The sequence below is a fragment of the Thermobia domestica genome, chromosome 2 (assembly GCF_964235325.1).
Source record: "Thermobia domestica chromosome 2, izTheDome1.hap1.1, whole genome shotgun sequence".
Taxonomy (NCBI): domain Eukaryota; kingdom Metazoa; phylum Arthropoda; class Insecta; order Zygentoma; family Lepismatidae; genus Thermobia; species Thermobia domestica.
This window is the reverse complement of record NC_137455.1, coordinates 9118757-9139263: the sequence shown is the minus strand read 5'-3', so window position 1 is coordinate 9139263 and position 20507 is coordinate 9118757. Positions and strand designations below refer to the sequence as shown.

At 36.6% G+C, this 20507-nt stretch overlaps 1 protein-coding gene across 1 annotated transcript; it reads left to right on the top strand.

Annotated features, from left to right (window-relative positions):
• Positions 1–12073: 12073 nt before the first annotated feature.
• Positions 12074–17222, top strand: LOC145670026 (coiled-coil-helix-coiled-coil-helix domain-containing protein 7). The gene is made up of 2 exons (XM_081738371.1): positions 12074–12201; positions 16993–17222. The coding sequence occupies exons 1-2, from the start codon at positions 12127–12129 to the stop codon at positions 17110–17112; spliced, it is 195 nt and encodes a 64-aa protein (XP_081594497.1). The 5' UTR covers positions 12074–12126; the 3' UTR covers positions 17113–17222.
• The last annotated feature ends 3285 nt before the right edge of the window (positions 17223–20507 follow it).

The following is a 20507-nucleotide window of genomic DNA, read 5'->3' as shown; positions in this document are numbered from 1 at the left end:
CCTGTGCAAACGCGAGACGGTAAATTTTGTGGTCGTCTGAGAGTTTTTCTTTCACGGCAGCAACACGGCCACGTAACCCAGCATGACGAAGCCTTCGCAGAGCTGTATGCTTACTACCAGGAAAGAGAGAAGCTTCCCTTAGCTGTCCAGACGTCCTTAGTGGGTCTAACCGGGCTTCGTTTACTAATCTCGCATCTTGGGCTTCGGTTGACACATGCGGACGACCAGGAGATCGTAAATTACCAGTCTGACCTGTAACACCATATTTCCGAATCCATCGCCTTCCTGTAGAGGCCGGGACACCTACTCGCCTGCTAGCTGCAGTTGCAGAATAACCTTCCAACTCCCATAAAGTAATTACTGCTGTACGTCTATCCATAGTTACTAATGTTCTGAGCTGTGAGAAGGAAGCATAAGGTAAAAGCTAGTACCTGGCGTGTGATTGGTTACTTGCACGACACGCCTATTGTGGGGAACAGCGTTGCCAGATCTAGCATAATGATGCTAGATCTAGCATAATTTGCATGTCTCTAGCATCTAGCATCTTGCTTTTAGCATCCTGCCCAAATCTAGCACAATTTCAGCAAGTTATCAAAAAGCCGTAAAACCTGGAGATGAGAAAGAAGTTGGTCGTGGGAAGAAAAAGAACGGCAGAAATGTATCCTCTTCCATTGATTCATACACTCGGTAAACCATACAGGCAGTCTTATTTTCCGAAGTAAGTTCGGAACGGCTTTGGGCTTTTTTTTTTGTGGCTCCACCCAGGGTTTTCTAATCCTTTAACTCCGAGGCATGGGCGGAGCTATGGGGGCCATTCTCCCCCCAACTTTTCGGCAACTTCACCATCTTTATTTCTGACTTCATGATCATATTTATTCCTGAAATGACAGCTCCGAGACCGACCAAAAATCTGCCCCCCCCCCCCCAGCAGATGATTCCCAACTCCGCTTATGCTGCGAAGTAATTTTCTTTCAAAATATGTAAAGAAAAACTTTGCATTCATTTATACGATATATACGCCATTGAGTCTGACAACGACTGCAGTAATTTAGTTGAGTTAAAATTTTGGTGCGTGAAGTATTGAGTTCTATCCATGCATTCTTGCTCTCTGTGTATTTTAAGTTACGTTATCGTATCTCAACTTCCTTTTTTTAAAACTCCTGAATTAGTAATTATGAGGATCTAGCATAATTTGACCGAATCTAGCATAAGTTCGATCAGGTTTTGGAATAATTCCGAGCTGTGAGTCTGGCAACGCTGGTGGCGAACGACTTGATCAACGACTCGCGAAAGAAATCTGAAAATGGTGCGCCGTAATAATAATATTAAAAACAGTTTTTATAAAGAAATATTAATACATACGAAAAGCTGTTTAAAGAATGAATTGTTATACTGACTTTACACGTATAAAAACATATACCATATACCAAACAGATTGAGCGATATGATGATAGCTGTTTTGAGACGAACACTTTCGAAGTCCAACTTCGGGTATCTTCGGAAAACAGTAAACTAAAGCTGTTGGTTCGAACCTCCAAAGCCAACCTTAGTAATCGGGAAAAGATGTACAGATATGTTTTTCCTTCTGTTAAATATAATAAGACATGTTGAAATGGTATTAAGTGTAGAAAAAAGTAACATTGATTGAAATACTTAATGATACAATATTTCGAGACTATGTATTCACACTCTCGTTTCGTCATTGTGATTTCCATACGGAAAAGAGCATTTACGTATGAGCTCAGTTATATTTCAGAAGCAGATTCCGAAAAGCGGTCATGTTAGCTCAGTGGTACACCACCGAGTGTTTAAATCGTGAGTTCGATACCCGTTCAGGTGAGATTATTTTATGATATTCTACTTTCCTCAATGCATGAAAATTATGTAAAATAGTTACATTACAATTCATCAGTTGTATATATATTTTCATACCATCACTTGTATATATGAGTTGAATATATATATTCATATCATTTCACGACATAAGTAATTCTTATCTTTAAAATATAACATCTGAGGTATTCACAGAACGTCGGTGTGTTATGTGTGAATATTGAATACAAATTTAAAAAATCGTGTAATAGCAATAAATAAGTTATGTAATGTATTTATTTGCAGCTACTTTCATCGCAGATAACTTCTCAATATTCGCATTACAGCATTTAGGTCGAGCATATCGAAAATCGGATCGTGGTTCAAGACAAAAAAAAACTAGCTAGCCCCAAACTGTCACGTAAGAAATTCACGAATCGCAAAAGTAAAGTGAAGAGATTGAGAGCGGTAATTCCTTAATCGCTCTCTCTCAACTCTCTCTTATCTGCATTTATACATATAAAAGTGTATGTATGTATGTTCCATCATAACTCATGTGTGCCTAGAGCAGGGTTTCTCAACCTGGGAGTCGCGGCCCCTAGGGGATCGCGAAGATAGGCGGAAGAGATAAATATAGTTAGAATCTAATACCAGAAATTATTTTTAAATATTATTTTTAATTTTGTTCTGATAGGCATACTTTTATTTTTTATACACACTGTAAAGAACAATAAAAAATAAGTCTACTGAACATTTTCAAAGGGTGTAGAATTCGTGTTACTATTCGGTTCAAAGTATCTTGTCGTCGCGAATTCTGTCGAGAAATTTGAAGCTTAAAATATACAAAACGATAATCATGCCTGTTGTTCTGTATGGTTGCGAAACATGGTCACTTACTCTGAGGGAAGAACATAGACTGAAAGTATTTGAGAACAAGATCCTTAGACGAATATTCGGACCCAAGAGGAACGGGAATGGGGAATGGCGGAAACTTCATAACGAGGAACTACATAATTTATACGGTTACCCAACATTGTTAGGGTCGTCAAGTCTAGGAGGGCAGGTCATGTAGCTAGAATGGAAGAAAGTAGAAACGCTTTCAAAGTCTTGACAGGAAGACCAAACGGAAAACGACCATTAGGAAGACCTAGGCGCAGATGGGAGTAGAATATTAAGATGGATCTCGCTGAGATAAGAATACAAATTAGAAACTGGATCCAATTGGCTAAGGATAGAAGTCAGTGTAGAGCTTTTGTGAACGCGGCATTGAACCTCCGGGTTCCATAGGCCATAGAGTTAGTTAGTTAGTAGAGTTGTTTAAAAATGAATTTAAATCAAAGAGGTATGATATAAAACTAATGAGAACTGTATATAGAAATACTAGAAAAATACACATGAAACAAAACCTGCACATTGAAATACAATTAAAATTAAAACCTAATGAGATACCTAAGCATGGTGTAATTTCACTAGTGCAGCAATGCCCGGTTCAATCTTCATGACGAACATTATCAAGCCATTTTCAACTGATAAGCGATTTCTTATCTTTGTTTTAATGTTTACCATAAAAAAAACACTTTCGCACAAGTACGATATAGCAAATGGAATTATTACTTTTAAAGCAGCAATCACCAGACCAGGATATTCTTCTCTCCTCATCAGGCAGAACTTGTCCAAGTCTTCGTTACAGAAAACCAGTTGCAAAGACTTGTCGCATGATCATTCTATTATTTGGTCAAGAAGTTGTGGGCTTAGATCGGATACGTTAATGGCCTCTTCAATGAAGGAGTTTAACATCCATCTTGAACCATCACCTTCGTCGTTGGGAATATAGATATTACAGTTACTGTATCCACTGTCAGTGCCGGACGCCTAAAAAAGGGGCCACACATTTCGGAGGAAGTGTGTTACTCATGTTAGGAAAGTGCATGTGCACATGTGTAAAATAGAAGGAAAACGTAATAAAATGTGCTCAAAATTAAGGAAAGGTAGGGTTTATTTTGAAAATGTTATTGAGCTTCGTGCCAACCATGGTGGCGCTTCGTAGCTAGTCTGTCGACGTCACTCATATATACGGTGACATCGTACTATACTCTCGCCCCGGGCAATGATTTTCCATGGCACTGTTCACTATAAACCAAAAAAATGGATTCTACTATTATAGAAGTAGGTATGTTAAAAATCCCACACAAGCTTATTATAAAACAAATTATAAAAGGGTCGCTGGCAAGAGCGTGTGATAAAAGGGGATCGTGATAGGAATTAGATTGAGAACCACTGGCCTAGAGTAATTTTAACCACATTTCTTATAGTTTCAAAAAGAGTGCTGTCGGGTTACCTATGGTGAATGGGAGGGGGATACATATAAAAGATTGCTAGAAAATGATCGATATTAGATTCATAGTTTTCGGGGTCGCTTAGATAAATAGTGAGACTTTCAATTTCGCTTAACTCCGATTAAGCTCTCATTAGTAGGGATGGGCACGAACGACTTTTCTTTGAAACTCGACTCGACTCGAAACAGACATCTTTGAGGTCTACTCTTGGACTCGGCGCGAAAAATATCTTCCAACTCGACTCGGATTAGAGTCAAGTCGAACCAAAACGAGCCAAATCCTGTGTGTAGTCCTACCTAGACAATACATAGACAATAATTATTCTATCATCAATTATACTACTGTTACTACAAATAATAATAATAATAATAATAATAATAATAATAATAATAATAATAATAATAATAATAATAATTATTATTATTATTATTATTATTATTATTATTATTATTATTATTATTATGACAACACCGTGTACAAACATGAACGATAGATGGTTAATAAAGGAATACTAAAAGCTAGTTGACTGCCGACGTCGGTAGTCATGAAGTCTACAAGGCAAGGACATCGTTCATTACCCTAAGCTGTAAGCGTCGGTGGAGTACAGATGGTCAACTATTAACCTCTCGCCAGAAATTGGTGGCCCCGCAGCGACGATCCGTGATGGCCCAAGTTCAATTTTGAAAACTTTACTACCAGCGGCAGAGACGCGATGAAACGCCAACGAACCACAAAAATTACTCTCCCAAAATATGTTAAAATGCCTATATGTGTGATTTGTTTATATTTAGGTGAATCAAAAAAACACAAAACAAATACGCCGGGGTGGACGCGAACTATCAATATTACGATTACTAGGCACGTGTTCTTCTGACTTCCCCACGGAAACGATTATAAAAAGCTTGGTTGTTGAAGGATAAATCATTGACGTCTTAATTTAGCCAATCAGACAAACCCCTACATCTCGAGTTCTAGGAGGTGATACCGTGAACCGTTTCAGATTTATTGCTTTCTGGTAAAGTACTATCCATGCGCAAAATTTGAGCATAATAGCCGACATGCATCTTCGGTGCCTCTTATCTTTAGTACAATTTTAACCAGAGATGGTGTGGGTCAATGAAAATTTGATCCACGACCCACCATGACCCACTATCACCCACCACCCAAATGACCCATTGGCCCACTCTGACCCATCAACCATCGTGATCCACTCTGACCCACCACCAACTATGAACCACTCTGAACCATTGCGACCAACTCCGACCCACCAAAACCCATCGACATCAACTCTGACCGATGACCCACGTCCTCCTCTCCATTGACTAAAGAGATTACACTTGTAATAAAACAAGACTGTGAAATTATCACTTATCGGAGTTTGAATTTCTACCGTCATTGGCTCAAGCACCTCTTTGTTACAATACTGGTGGGTCTGACCTTTACGATATATAATGGCAAAGTGTTTCTCATTTTCCGAATTAAAATGAATTTAAATTTATCATATGTAATTATTTCTTTGTTGCCTTACAGACACATTCAGTAGAAAATAGGGTGAAATTTAAAAGTTTCGAATCAAGGAAAAGTAGACCAACGTAAAAAAAAAAAAAAAAAAAATTGAAAATGCCCATGTAATTACGTTTAGAATACAAATTTTATGGCCATTTTCTCTAACTTTATGGCTTGATTGCCTTATGCTCGGAACGCTCCATATATTAAACACCAGCTTCAGCAATTATAAATAGAAAGCAGTGGTTATAAAATTCAAAAAGAACTTTAGTTTGCATTACTCAATTTTTTTCTCAACTAATATCAATCGTTTTCGATTATTTTTACAAATCAACCCACTATTAATTTCCACTATATAGAAAAGGCACCCCCGTCCCCCCGCTCATAAAAGACAATTTTAAAAAATGCCAGGGCATATTCTCTTTATTTTTAATAAAGAGTTGTATGCTGAATTTCAGCTCTCAGTTGAACGGCTTGTGAGATACCAAATTTTTCGCAAAAATTCGGACTTCAACTCCCCCTAAGGATATGTATTATAATGAAAGTGACACGCGTATGATAACTTCCCAGTTGGGATTGGAGCCTGATTATATACCAAACGTCAATTCATTTGACTTTGCAATTTGACCGTGATGATTACGCAGACATAGTTACTTTCAATTTTTTATGATACATATCCTTATTTCATATGTTACAGATGATTCAAAAATATTTTTTCAAGCAGTTAGCTCCTCTAGAATCTCACAGGCTGCATCCCAAAATCCAACTCCTACTATCCTGTGACAATCCAAAAGTGACTGAACTTTTTTTATTAGGAACAAATGACAAAAGAAAAATGGAGATCTTGAAAGTAAAATGTAGAAAAGCTCGGTGCCGCCAATAACTGCATATTTCTCCGCCCCTTCATTCCGAACTTAAAAATAAAACTTAATTCGAATATGGTTAATTACTGAATTTATTACAGTTAAATTCCACTCACTACATGCTATAGCTACAACTATGTAACAAAAATAACAACTGTGAAACATGTTCTGAATTACTATTACATTTCTTACTCAATTATTAAACATATTAGAATAGTAAAAGAGGATTGTTCGTGAAATAGTATATTTGCTCATGATTTTTAACTTTTTCATACGGAAAAAATTAAAATATTATTCAAGTTTTAAAATTTGCACTCTGCAAATATGTTGCCCTCTAGGCAATGGGACTAATGTGGACTAATGGGAAATGCTACACTGTTAGCGGCGCTGAAAACTTACGATTCGATTCTAATATCGGTTGATTTCGATATCTTTATGTCGCTACGTAACCACCCTGGGTGCTAATGGGAGCTTAATTGGACTTGAATTGAAAGTAGAGCTATTCACCTAAGCGACCACGAAACTATGGATTCGATACTAATATCGAACCGTTTCTAGCATTTTTGATATGTATCCCGACAGTACTCTTTTTCCAGACTGTAAGAAATATAGTTAAAATTGCTCTAGATATATTAGAATTATGTTGAAACACACACATAAATCCACTTTTATATTCTGTATAAATAGAGAGTGAGCGAGCGAGCGAGCGAGAGAGAGGCGACTCAAGGCATCACCACTTCCACATTGCAAAAGCATATATCAGGAATTGAATTGGAAATCTATGTAAAGACTTTCTGCTGTGGCATGCTTCATAAGCACAATTCCAGTCTGCTCACGTGACCATTGGGGTTCATGAATTTTTTTTGCGAGCGTTCCGACTTTGGATTCTCTGTTTATACCCTCTGTTTATGCATCGAATAACTTTTCAAGAACATAAATGACATTCTGTATTATGAATGTTGAGAATTACTCTCTATATGACAAATAGCTGCAAATAAATACACTACATGATTTATTTATTGCTATTGAACGAGTTTCTTAACTTGTATTTACATCCTCATATATAATACCGACCTACTGTGAAAATTATCTCAGATGTTATATTTTAAACATAATAATTACTATGTTCTGCAATTATTATGTTATATATAAACAACTTATGTATTTTAATGTAATTATTTTATATAATTTTTCATGCATTGCGGAAAATGCAATTTTAAAAAAAGTATTGGCCCAGACGAGAATCGAACTCTCAACCATATGATTTGAAATCCGACAGCTTACCAATGAGCTAACACAAGGACTTCTAAAACTAAGCTTCTAGCAACGTATAACGGATCTCAAGATGATTATGACATTCATATCCATTACAAACGCAGTTTCTGTTCTACTTTGAGTTTTATTTTAGTACTCAGGCGATAATTATGTTCTATTTCTTAATTTTGAGCATTCTTTTACATATGGAAAGATTCTTTAACGTATTTAAATGTTCCATTACGTATAGAGAGCTAAATGACAAACAAGCATGTGCTCACATTAATAAAAACGTTTCGAAATATTGTATCATTTAGTATTTCAATCAATGTTGCTTTTTTAAACACTTGGTAACAAGTCTTATTATATTTAAAAGAAGAAAAACACATCTGCAAACTTTTACCCTTTTGCAAAGGCTGGCTTGGAGGTTCGAACCTGGCTTACTTTTTCCCGAAGATACCCGAAGCTGGACTTTGAAAATTTTTGCCTCAAAACACCAATAAAGAATGCGCTCAACCTTTTTGAGACAAGGTGTACATATGTTATGAGGAATGAGAAGGAGATTTATGCTCATATACGAATGGTGCGCTGTGTAGAGAGCGCAGGTTCAGCTAGTAGATAAATATATTTTTTATTTCTGGTCTTAACCGGCAACTTGGTAGGAGTAAATCACTATAAAAAAAATGTTACATTTTCTAACTTATGACTGAAAGTTGATTTGTGAAGTTCCCTATCATAGGCGAGTTGGTCTACAAAGTCTCCTTTTTAGTCTGTGAACTCTCCTTTTGTGCTTCATTTGGTCTACCAAGTAGCTATTTTCAATGCCATTAGACGCTCCGATGCCTGTTCTTTCGAAATGAAAGAAATGTTACAATTTTGCTCATTTCTGTTAATATTAGGTTAGGTATTTTCAGTTAACACTTATCTTCATCTAAACTATTGATCCATTCGTTTAAACATAAACCGATTCGAAATATAGTTGAAATTTCGTATATGACTCTATTTCATTTTAGATTGGATTGATGGATATGGTTAACAAAGTTTGGAAAAATTACGCAAATTTACTACCTCATAAAGGAAGACTAAAGTGTAATTCATTGATGCAGATGACGTAACTCTAACTGAAGTAAAAAGATAGAAATAAACACGAAGAGTCAATAACCGCAAATAATGGCTGTTCGTGCAAATTCGCCACGTCTTTTACTCGCCCGCCTTCACTCATTGATTCCTACAGTTTTCGTTAGATCACGAAAGAAATACTTCAGTGCATACACACCTATTAAAGAGACAGAATCACCTACAAAGAAACTATAAAGGCATATGTATAGGGGAGTAGTATAGTCAGTCACTTCTGATTTCAAAATACTTTAATGGCCACGAAAACCCAATCACAAAACTATTAGAGGGAATAAACCTGTACAATAAATTGCCATACCAATATAAGAAATTGACTAATGTTTGTAAATACAGGATCGAGAAAATCTAGGTAAGAATATCAATGTATGCATAATTCAATAATAATTATATAAGAAGTGAAGAGAAAAAAAATGTGTCACACCAAATCCAGTATAGGTGCATGAATGGAATTTAATTTTACGTCTCACGTTATGCCCTTTAGGCAGTGTTGCTATTCTAATTTTTTAACAACCGGTTCTCTCTCAATAGAGAGAGAGACATATTAGATTAGATTAGAGTAGATGGATATAACTCTCTTAGAAAAAATAGGTACAGAAAAACAAATATTTTACCGAATACCACAAGTGACAAGTAGAGGGACCTACACAGCATCCGAATACAAGGTGGTATGTCGAAATTAGGTAGCACTGCAAATATCTTGGAAAGAACTTATTCAAGATAGATGCTTGTCAAAAAGTATTGAAAAGATCTTAATTCAGGAATGGATCAACAATTGTTGGTAATGGTATATATGCGTTTCAAATATAAATAATCGTTACCACTACACTCATGTGACCCCAGTTCTCATTCTTGATATTTGACCGTTGAGAGTAAGAAATAAATGCTTATAACGTATTCTGAGAAACCTTCTTAAAACAATGACACTTACAATAAAATTTAATGATCTTGGATATAACAAGGTAAAATTTACCGTCATGTCTAGGTATAACTAACGGTTCTGCAAACTGGAAATATTTTAACAACCGGTTCTAGGGAACCGGCTGAATAGCACCACTGCCTTTAAGCTAAAGAAGGCGATCAATAAAAGTGAATGTTGTGAAATTATTTCTTTTGTTCTCTTGCCGAGAATCGAACCGGGACCGCGTGCACCAAAAGTGCATACACACTAGCCACTAAGCCAACGGGAAGGGCTTTCACTAGGTTTAAATCCAATCATATAAAGAGGGTGAAAAATGCATGGCTCGGCTTCCGGCTTATCGTGTTTTAAATAACTTTTCAAGTTAAACAGATATCAGAACTCCTCCGTGTCAATGTGATTTTCGTATGCGGCTTCAGCACTGGAGATTCTTGTTCGAATCACGATCAGAGCTTCTCTGGTTCGAATCTCGTATTAAACTGCAGGTCAACTTCTCACATAACCTCGGTGCTGAAAGGGGGACTAAATTCTAATGCAGCGGAAAATCGAACAGGTATCAGTTTTAAAAGTTCCTTCGTGACCCACGGAGAATTAGCGTTGTCAGGTCTTACTATTTTTCCACGAGTGTACGATTTTATGGCACTCTGTACATTATACGGTTTTATTTCTTTCGTAACACTATTTATTCCGTTTTTTTTAATAAATCGAAGAAATGATAATCCTAAACACACTTCTTCTTCTTCTTCTTCTTCTTCTTCTTCTTCTTCTTATTATTATTATTATTATTATTATTATTATTATTATTATTATTATTATTATTATTATTATTATTACCATTGTCCAGATAGATCCAAACATATGCACTTACAGAATTTGTCAAAATGTCGTAGGTGTGAATTTTTAAGTATCTTTGGAGGGCAATATCCAACCCTCTCCAATCTGTTTTTCTTGCCACGGCGGCTGAAAAGAGCATGCTTCAAGCTTTAGAAGCCATATAATTTAATTTTAGAGGTTTGGAAGGTCATCATGAACAAAATGTAAAGCATTACAAGAATGTTCTATAATAGTATAGAATGTACAGCGGTGGACACTTCTAAATGGTACACCTTAGCCGTAAATCTCCATATGGCTGTACCATTTAGAAGTGTCCACCGCTGTACAAGAAGCGTTTTAGAATATGCTAGAGCTAGAACATTCTATAATATTCTAAGACATTCCATAATGTTGTAGAAGGTGCATTCTAGAAGAATGCGTTCCTCTTGTTTATTTTCAGTTTTTTAAGACTAGAATGAAAAATGTTTTACAACATTTTAGAAATATATTAGAGCATAACTATTAAATAGAACAAAAATAGAACATATTAAATACGACAATATTTGTTTTGTTTCTTTTCCTTTATTAAATATAAGATTAAATATTCCATGTAAATTAAAGGCAGTCCACAGTCCCGTTCCATCTTTCTTTGTAGTTTTCTAGAAAGTACAATACTGCTTAATAAACTAACCAATATTTGAAAATTATCTTAATTCTTGCCCAGTTCGTGAAAGTCCTTGACGTCATAATTGATAAGAAGATTATTCTTTAACATTAAGGAATATATCTACAGGGTGGCCCATGATTATGTATATGATGTTTGACTTACTAGTATTTGTAATTTTGGATAAAAAAAATTCAATATGACAACAGTGTGCCAGACAGGATGGTGGGGCTGAACGAAACTTTCCGAACCGCTGGATCGGTTGACGTGGTTCTGTGGAGTGGCCACCTCGATCTCCCGATTTAACCTACCTGAATTTTTTCTTATGGGGTGTTTTAAAGGACGAAGTGTATCAACATCACATACGGAGTTTGGATGAACTACAGGAAGTTATCACAGAAGAGTTCCACAGGATACCAATACGGGTCCGTCAGACTGCTTCTGACAATGTTGCTCTTCGTCTCCAGGCATGTATTGACTTCGATGGTGCATTGGTGGACCATGCCATGGAGAACATATATTAAAATTCTTGTAAGGAAAAGTATGAGAGTAGTGTGTTTATGTTCAAGTTATGTTAGTAGTTTCATTACCACAGTCTTTGAAACGTCATATAATGATGGCACCCTTGTATATTAAAAACTTTTTCACTAAAGAGTTTTCTTGTAAAACTTAAATAATTACGCAGAAAAAAACAAATCAGTATTATTTTTTGACTTCGTAATTTTTTTAAATGTGAACAGATTGATGGTGGGATAGCCTTAATTTTTAAAAGTCTATTAATAAATAAATTTCTTTTTATAGGAGCATAACATTTCTAATAGATGTATGAGTGAGAACAACTATGACGGAGATAAATGCAAAGCAGCGTTTGAGAACTACAATCAATGCAAAGCATTTTGGGTAAGAAAATGATTTCTGATAATAGTACGGTAATGCTAGTAATAATGACAATAGATAAAAGTGCCGAATTGAAAGGTTGTAGGGAATAGCATAGATACACAGAAAATGATTTTAAAAAATATATCTCTCGTTTATTTAAAAAAAAAAAAAAAAAAAAAACCTTTTGATATATGAGAAATCAGAGAAATATTAATTGGTGTAAAATGAAATGAAATCTTTGAGTTTTACGTCCCACGGTTATGCCGGTTAGGCTAAATGAGACGGTGATTATGAGAAATGAATGAAATGGTGGAATGAAGAAAGTGGGAGGAAACGGGAGAACCCATGCACACGGTGTTTGTCCACCACAAAGTTCACTTGGCGGGAGCAGGGTTTGAACCCGGGACCCCATGCACCAGAGGTGAACGCTCTACCACTGAGCCACCGCGGCCCCCAAATATTAAGTGTATACAAGTGACTATATACAAGATGCTTCAAAACAACACCGACAACATTTGGGAGGTGATTCCGGACACCAAGATAAGACAAAAAGTATAGACCAACCTTGGTGCACAAATGCTTCCTTTAGAATTTATAGGCAACTCCACATGAGAAAATTAACTTTAAAGGTCCATAGCTCCAAAACTATGTGATCTAACGTAGTCGGATCCATACTTCACTTAGGAACTAGTATGTGCCCTATCTAAATATCTCATGTTTCAGAATCCTAAGGTACTCCCGCAACAGTTTTTATAGAGGTAGTTGGTCAGTACTTCAAACTACAGTATATGCCCGTAACCAAACTCCCTTTATAAAAATTGTTGCGTGAGTACCTTAAAATTCCGAAACATGTAATTTTGGATAGCGCACATATTAGTTCCTAAGTGAAGTCTTGACCCAACTACGGTAGGTCCCATAGTTTTGGACCTATGGACCTTTAAAGTTTATTTTTTGATGTTTTCGGCAGCCTATAACTCCCAAAGGAAGCATTTGTGCACCCAGGTTGGTCTATACTTTTTGTCTTATTTTGGTGTCAGGAATCACCTTCCAATGGTTGTCGATGTTGTTTTGAAACACTCTATATATAAATCATACATTTACACGTTGGCAGTGTGTAGAACAGTTTTAAAATAATTATTACTAGATTAACGAGAAATCAAACTTGCATTTTTCGCTTGTTGACGAATCCTATAGCAGCTAGCACCGGCGGAGTGTGTGTGGAGAGTGGCACGGTGACTCAGTGGTAGAGCGCTTAGCTGTGGTGCACGGTGTCCTTGGTTCGATCCGCGGCCAAGTAAGCTTTGGGGTACTCCAATTGTCATCCCACCAACTCTTCCATCATCATTGACTTTCCGTAATCATGGTCTCCCTTAGCTTAAAGGGGATGGATAATCGTTGGACGTTATATTGAAAGATTTCATTTCATTTCATTTTTTTTTTCCAGCTAGCACCACTTTCATTTTTCTACTTGTTTTCTCTATAGTTTCAATAAAACTAACTAGTTTCTGGCAAGTAATACACTTTGTAGATGCAGTTCACTGTTTTATGGATAATGTGAGCGAAAAGTTCTATTTTGGTTTAAACGTGCAGTGAAGGTGAACAGAATGTATATTTCAATAAAGGGAATACCCGGTACTTTCTACGCATTCAAATTACTCGTATCCCTAGTTTTAATATTCAGCCAATTCTTCCAAACCAGTTCCTTAATTTCCAGCATTTCTTATCACTGTTTGAACCTCAGGGGTAAAGAGCTGCCGACTGTTTTGCTGGTCCCAGACCCCTACATTTGCACAACTGGGCGAGAATCTTCCTTCCTGCGGAACACTCAGATAAGACAAGGGATAGGTGGGCTTCATTTACTGCCAGCGTGTGGGGACGAGAATAAATGTTGAAAGTAAATGGTAGTAGATGAAGAGTCGTATTTGTTTTCATCCTTTGGTGGACACATCAGAAAATATTGTACGTATACAGATTCTGCATTTAAATCTTGCATACAGTATTTGATACTTAACTTAAATAAGAAAACAGATGACATGTTTTTCAGAACTCTTGATTTAGATGTGTGCATATGTATAAAGTATTCGTTTCTAATAAGAAATAAGCTGTAATCCACTTGAAGACCATTCAAAAGGTAATGGTTATAGGGCCGCGGTGGCTCAGTGGTAGAGCGTTCACCTCTGTTGCTTGTGGTCCCGGGTTCGATCCCAGCCCCCGCCAAGTGAACTTTGTGGTGGACAAACACCGTGTGCGTGGGATTTCTCGGGGTTCTCCCGTTTCCTCCCACTTTCTTCATTCCATCATTTCATTCATTTCTCATAATCAGCGTCTCCTTTAGCCTAACCGGCATAACCGTGGGACGTAAAACTCAAAGATTTCATTTCATTTTTTTAAAAAGGTAATGGGTGTCCCATAAAGAATGCAACTTTAGAAATGCCCACCATTTTTGTTCTAGTAAGTTGGCAGCACTGAACGTTACGCGATTTTCATTTATTGTTTTTGTGGTTAGTAGCCACGGAACGCCAAATAGCATGATCATCAGGGCCCGGATCTTGTTGACAAGTCAACCTTTTTCTGCTACGCGTAGGACAAGGCAAGTTCAAATAAAAACGTTATCCATCAACTATAGGTTCTAAAAATATAGTTTTTTAGGGTCAACTTTTGGTCACTTTTTGCCATTTTGAAATTTCAGGTCATTTTTTAATATTTTAAGGTAACTTTTAGGTCACTTATGGCCTTTTTATTCTTTTTCTTCTACATAAGGAAATCTTTAAATAAATACAGTTTACGAATGTGAAAAAGACGAAGTTGAATAATCTCTTTTCTTGCTTCCTGACTATTGGGGTGGAAAAACTGCATTCTTAACAAGCTAATGAAAACTAAGCTGTAGCTGGTTAACAAAAGGTGGGGGTTGGTAGGTGGCCAAACAGATAGTTTTGGGTTGTTGACCACAAAGGATGTGATCACGTGAATAACTAAAAATGGATTAGAAGGCGTACAAGGATTTTGAACAGGTTTCTATCTATTATTTTCATGTAATCTACACTTGCGAATTTTTATTGTTTAAGAGTGCTTCCTAGTTTCAACTCAGGAGTGAATTGACGCTTTCAGTACGTACAATGCCGTACAATGGAGTGATCAATGGACTGCAACTACGTGAAACAATACTTTTTGAATATGAGTGACAAATGTTAATTAAAAATCCAATGGATATTAAAAAATGTCAATGTTTAACGAAATAAAGGTTTAAGAAAACGCAAGTTTTAAGGTCAATTTTTGTGATTTTTAGGGTCATTTTACAGGAATTTTAGTGTCATTTTATAGGTCACTTTTTAGAAAATTTTAGGTCAACAACATCCGGGCCCTGATGATCATCATCTGTTTCCTGTACTGGTCGAAATGGAGCGGAGGTTTTAATAAACACTTACAGAGACATGGGTTTAGAAGTAAACGAAGAGAAAACTAAATACATGGAAATTCGCCGGGACCGTAATACTGCAAATTATGGATGCGTTAAAATATCAAATAATGCTTTTGATAAAATGGTACTTTCAGATATCTAGGATCAATATTAAGAAATCAAAATCTTATCTATGAAGAAATTAAATATCGACTGAAAACAGGGAATTCGTGTTATTATTCAGTTCAAAATCTTTTGTCTTCGCGAAATCTGTGGAAGAATTTGAAGGACATAAAACGATAATCATACTTGTGCTGTATGGTTGCGAATCATGGTCACTTTCTGTGAGGGAAAAACGCAAATTGAAAGTATTTAAAAATAAAATCTTGAGGCGAATATTCGGACCCAAGAGCAACAGGAATGGGGAATGGCGGAAACTGTATAATGAGGAACTGCATAATTTATTAAACGTTAGGGTCATCAAGTCTAGGAGACTCAGGTGGGCAGGTAATGTAGCCAGAATGGAAGAAAGTAGGAACACTGTCAAAATTTTAACTGGAAATCCAATCTGAAAACTACCATTAAGAAGATCTGGGTGCAGATGGATCTCGTAGAAATAGGAGTACAAAGTAGAAACTGAATTCAGTTGGCTGTGGACAAAAATTAATGGAAAGCTTTTGTGAACACGGGATTGGACCTTCGAGTTCCATAAGCCGTAGAGTTAGTTTGCTAATTTCCTGCGTTTTCTCCTTCTCTATATGATGAAGTATTTAGCGAGAGAGGTCATAATGTATGTTTGTAGTGTTGTGATTGTTTTTGCTACCTTCTGGTAATTCATTGTGTTTCTCGTCAGGCTTTCTTTGTTTGTAAGAGCACTAACAGTAGCCATTGATAAATAACTTTTACTGTTCTAGTGTTTCCACTTCACGTATTTACAACTTGAAGAAATCTTCGTAGAATATGTGAAACATCCTTGATGGGGCTGAGACATAATTTTGGTATACGTTGTTTTAAGCTTTCACGACAAGAATTCAATATTGCTCTCTCTGGTTTTCAGGTGATAAATTTTGTGTATTTTAGGTATTTAACCGACGATCGTTTCGCTGGTCCTACCACCAGCCTCCTCAGGGTCAGTGTGATGACTAACCCTGAGGAATATAGTGATAGAACCAGCGAATCGATCGTCTGTTGAATACTTAAAATACACAACATTTATCACCTGAAAACCAGAGAGAGCAGTTTTGATATAGTCTGTCATATGGCTACCTGCGTGATTGAATTCCTATGACTTTTCGACTGCGTGAAGTGATAATGCAGAACACTCATCTCCACTATCAGTATCATTCTTGATATGATTTTAATTTCTGCTGACATGTTTCTGAAAAATGCATAGAACTTTGTTTCTTTCATTACAGAATAAAATTCGTTCAGACAGAAGAGCAAAAGGTATACGGCCTCATTTACCGTTACCTGAAGACCGGGAAAGCATTAAACAAGAATATCTAGAAAAGCTAAGAAGAGGCGAACGTCTGTGATTAACCACTCTTTAGTTGTATACATCTTGTCATTACGATGAATACCTTAGGTATATGTATTGATATAATGTACATACTAGACATCAAGGTTTAATAAATTATTTCGTGTATGTTTTATTTTATTTTATTTTATTATTTTTTATTTATTTTTTTAACCATGTTCTTATGGCTTCACGTTTTCATTGAAATACAACAGAGTTAGAGAAACAGAGAAAATATTCAAATTAGTACTGTAGAGTTACAAGAGACTGATATATTACTTGTGCGATATTATTTCGAAAAGAATGAAAAAATGTAGTATAATTTTTGATAGCCTGCAGATATCACTTTTCTTTTTGGATCAAAAGATCTAATATATTTCAATCAAAAATTTTCTTGTAGACCTTTTATCTGGAGAACTAATATTGTGTAGCCAAACGCAAACTATCACTTAACTCAGTATGATGTGCTTATTCCATAGAAAACATGGAAATTCTATTTAGAGATTGTTGAAAAATTTTGTGGCGCCTGATCCAAAACCTAATTTGTGGCCAAGATCGCAATCTTTTGATGCATTTTTTGGGATCATTCCTAAAATCCTTGTTCATTAAAGGAAACTGCATTGAAATATTTGAGAAATACAGTGTTTTTATCGGAATTAATCCTGACCTTCCGCTTGCTATTCGAATACTGTGAGGGGCCGCGGTGGCTCAGTGGTAGAGAGTTCACCTCTGGTGCTTGGGGTCCCGGGTTCGATCCCAGCCCTCGCCAAGTGAACTTTGTGGTGGACAAAAACCGTGTGCGTGGGTTTTCTCGGGGTTCTCCCGTTTCCTCCCACTTTCTTCATTCCACCATTTCATTCATTACTCATCATCACCGTCTCCTTTAGCCTAACCGGCATAACTGTGGGACGTAAAACTCAAAGATTTTCGAATACTGTGCCAATTGAACAAGACGCGACCTGACTGCTTTTCTGTTTCTGATACTCTGTTCAAACTCGTGACTAACTTAGCGTTTGCCGGTAATTGAAAGATGGTAGTTAGATTTTCCGTAATTTCATTGCTTTTTCAATATAAGGTGTGTACCAGAAGTATGTGCCGTTTTACAAGTACAGTAGATTCCCGAGTATGCGGCCTTGTTTTCTTTTATCGTAATTAAATGAGGGAAGCAAGATGCATTGGCGTGGCAAGGCGTGTACTGTAAAATCAGTTTGAGTCAATTTTCTTAAGAATTAGGTCTACGATTTATGTTTAATGTTTTGTTTATGTTTCCTGCATTTAAGTTAGGCATTACAAAATTTATGTTAAAATATGAAAAATTTACATATACTGTACTTATTCTTTAACTTACTTTTTCTCTAATAAATTCTTGAAACGTGCAGTGTAGTACATAAACATTTATAAACTATTGTGCTGCCAAAATGTCTTGAGCCGTGGCAAAAATCCGAACTAAAGCTCACACCCTCACACACCCACGCGTTGAACCAATAAGGGTTCAGCTGTTGCTAAGCGAGAGAAAGCGAGTGGAATTCCTTCAGCCAAGGCGATAGCAGCGCTTGCAACAGAAGACTAGGGATCAAGTCAATGTGGTATATTTATACCAGCACAGAGCCAAATAAGAAGTAAGAAAATACGTACTGTATTATAACAGTGAGTTTTGGTATAAAAACTTTGTCTTCTGGTATTGGTGGAGCAAAGAAATGAGTTCATAGAACTCCTGCCTATCCGGGTTTTTGTATCCGTCTTGCCCTTCCGCCACTTAAGGCCAGATACTTGGGAGGGAGTCTATGTAGTTCAAAAACTAATAAGAGTAGTTTTGTTGAAGCGAAGCGTTTCACTCTTCATTCCACTATCACTCTTTTAAGACTTATCCGATTTGGATGAAACTTGGTATGTGCCTTCCTCTCATTTGCAGAAATAACCCTATTGTTTAGGGTTATAATCCGTCCAATATAAGGGGATAAAAAGAGGTAAAAAATCCACCTTGTGTTACAAGTTTACACATGTACACTGTATATGTAAGACAATTTTCTAATATTATAAACCACGTAAAAAATTTCGATTATGACAGATATTTTCTTTATGACTTTGGGAATATCCTCTGAGCTCAGAAGTCCACCAAGAATGAAAGTGTGAAGTCATTCCCCACGAAATGTGTTTTAAAATGTTCGATTTTGACGTAATTTATCACACATTTCCATCGAGGCTTCCAAGTTATCCCCTGCAGGGAGCTAGGAACAGTAATGAGTAATGATGTGTCCCTCTCCCCACCCGTTTTCTTTTAGTTTCACGATAAATTTTCCAAAATTTATTCTTGGTAGAATATGATGTACAAAGTCTTGTTCAAAAAAAAAAAAAAAAAAAAAAAGGTCACCCACGTCTCCTTGAAATGCCATGTACTCTTACCAAGAGCTCAAATTAAATGAAACAAATATGGAAGTTCTCCGGACGTTTAAGATCTTTGTTTAGAGACAAAGTATTAGAATTTCTTATGTACGGTTGTCAGAATATGATCTTTTAAAATAAGGATGGTGGCCAGATCTTTTAAAAGAGACTATTTTTCCGTAATTCCCAGTGTTTGGAATTAAATTACGCGAGAATTCAATTTAAGAATGAGCTATTAATTCAGTCTCCTCATGTGGAATGGATTATTTCCCCCTCCTCCATTAAAAAAAAAAAGTTTTGTAATATTCAGCACGTCGTCATATTGATAAGCATCAACATGTGCTTTTTATTTATAAACAGACCACGTGCCCTTCCGTTAGAAGTTGCCACATGAAGCAGACGACAGGAATCATCGGCATCATTTGGTCATGTGGTGGACCACCACAACTCAGAAGAAGGTATAAAATTCCAAGCATCACCACAACCAACATCAATTTCAACTGGTTTACTCACCTCTCCTAGCTAGCCTGAAATTTTGAGAGATTCTAACGTAACCCAAGCCTCCTAGCTTGCCTGGAGCTATGAGGCCTCCTGCCTACTCTGCTTGCCTGGAACATTGTGGGAACTTAACCGCTCTCCTAGCTTGCGTGTAGCTTTTAGAATTTTTTTAACCACAACTGCTCAGCTTGCGTGGAGCTCCCCGCTCCGTGTAATATGAAGTCACTCAATACGGAGCTGAAATCAGTAAAGAATAGTCTTGGTAATACTCTTTCTTTTCTTTTTTTTTTTTTTTATATATATATTGTAATATTCCATGTGAAGTTGTTTGTAAACAAATACACGCATCAAGTGTTTATAAACACCACCACGTGTTTCATTAAGAGGAACTTCCACCAGGAGGACCTGCAATCACCTGCAGACGACGTTTAGTCCCTCCCACGGAGCAGAAGACGAAATCGAAGCAGAAGCGCCACCGCCACCCAAGGGACGCTATAAATTGGGCAGAAGAATCCAGCTCAGTACCAGTTTTCT

What these genes read in the sequence shown, in the direction of transcription:
- LOC145670026 (XM_081738371.1), top strand. Translation starts at nt 12,127, where the DNA reads ATGAGTGAGAACAACTATGACGGAGATAAATGCAAAGCAGCGTTTGAG. An exon ending in ATCAATGCAAAGCATTTTGG is followed by an intron (nt 12,202 to 16,992) that starts GTAAGAAAATGA and finishes CTTTCATTACAG; the next exon opens with AATAAAATTCGTTCAGACAG.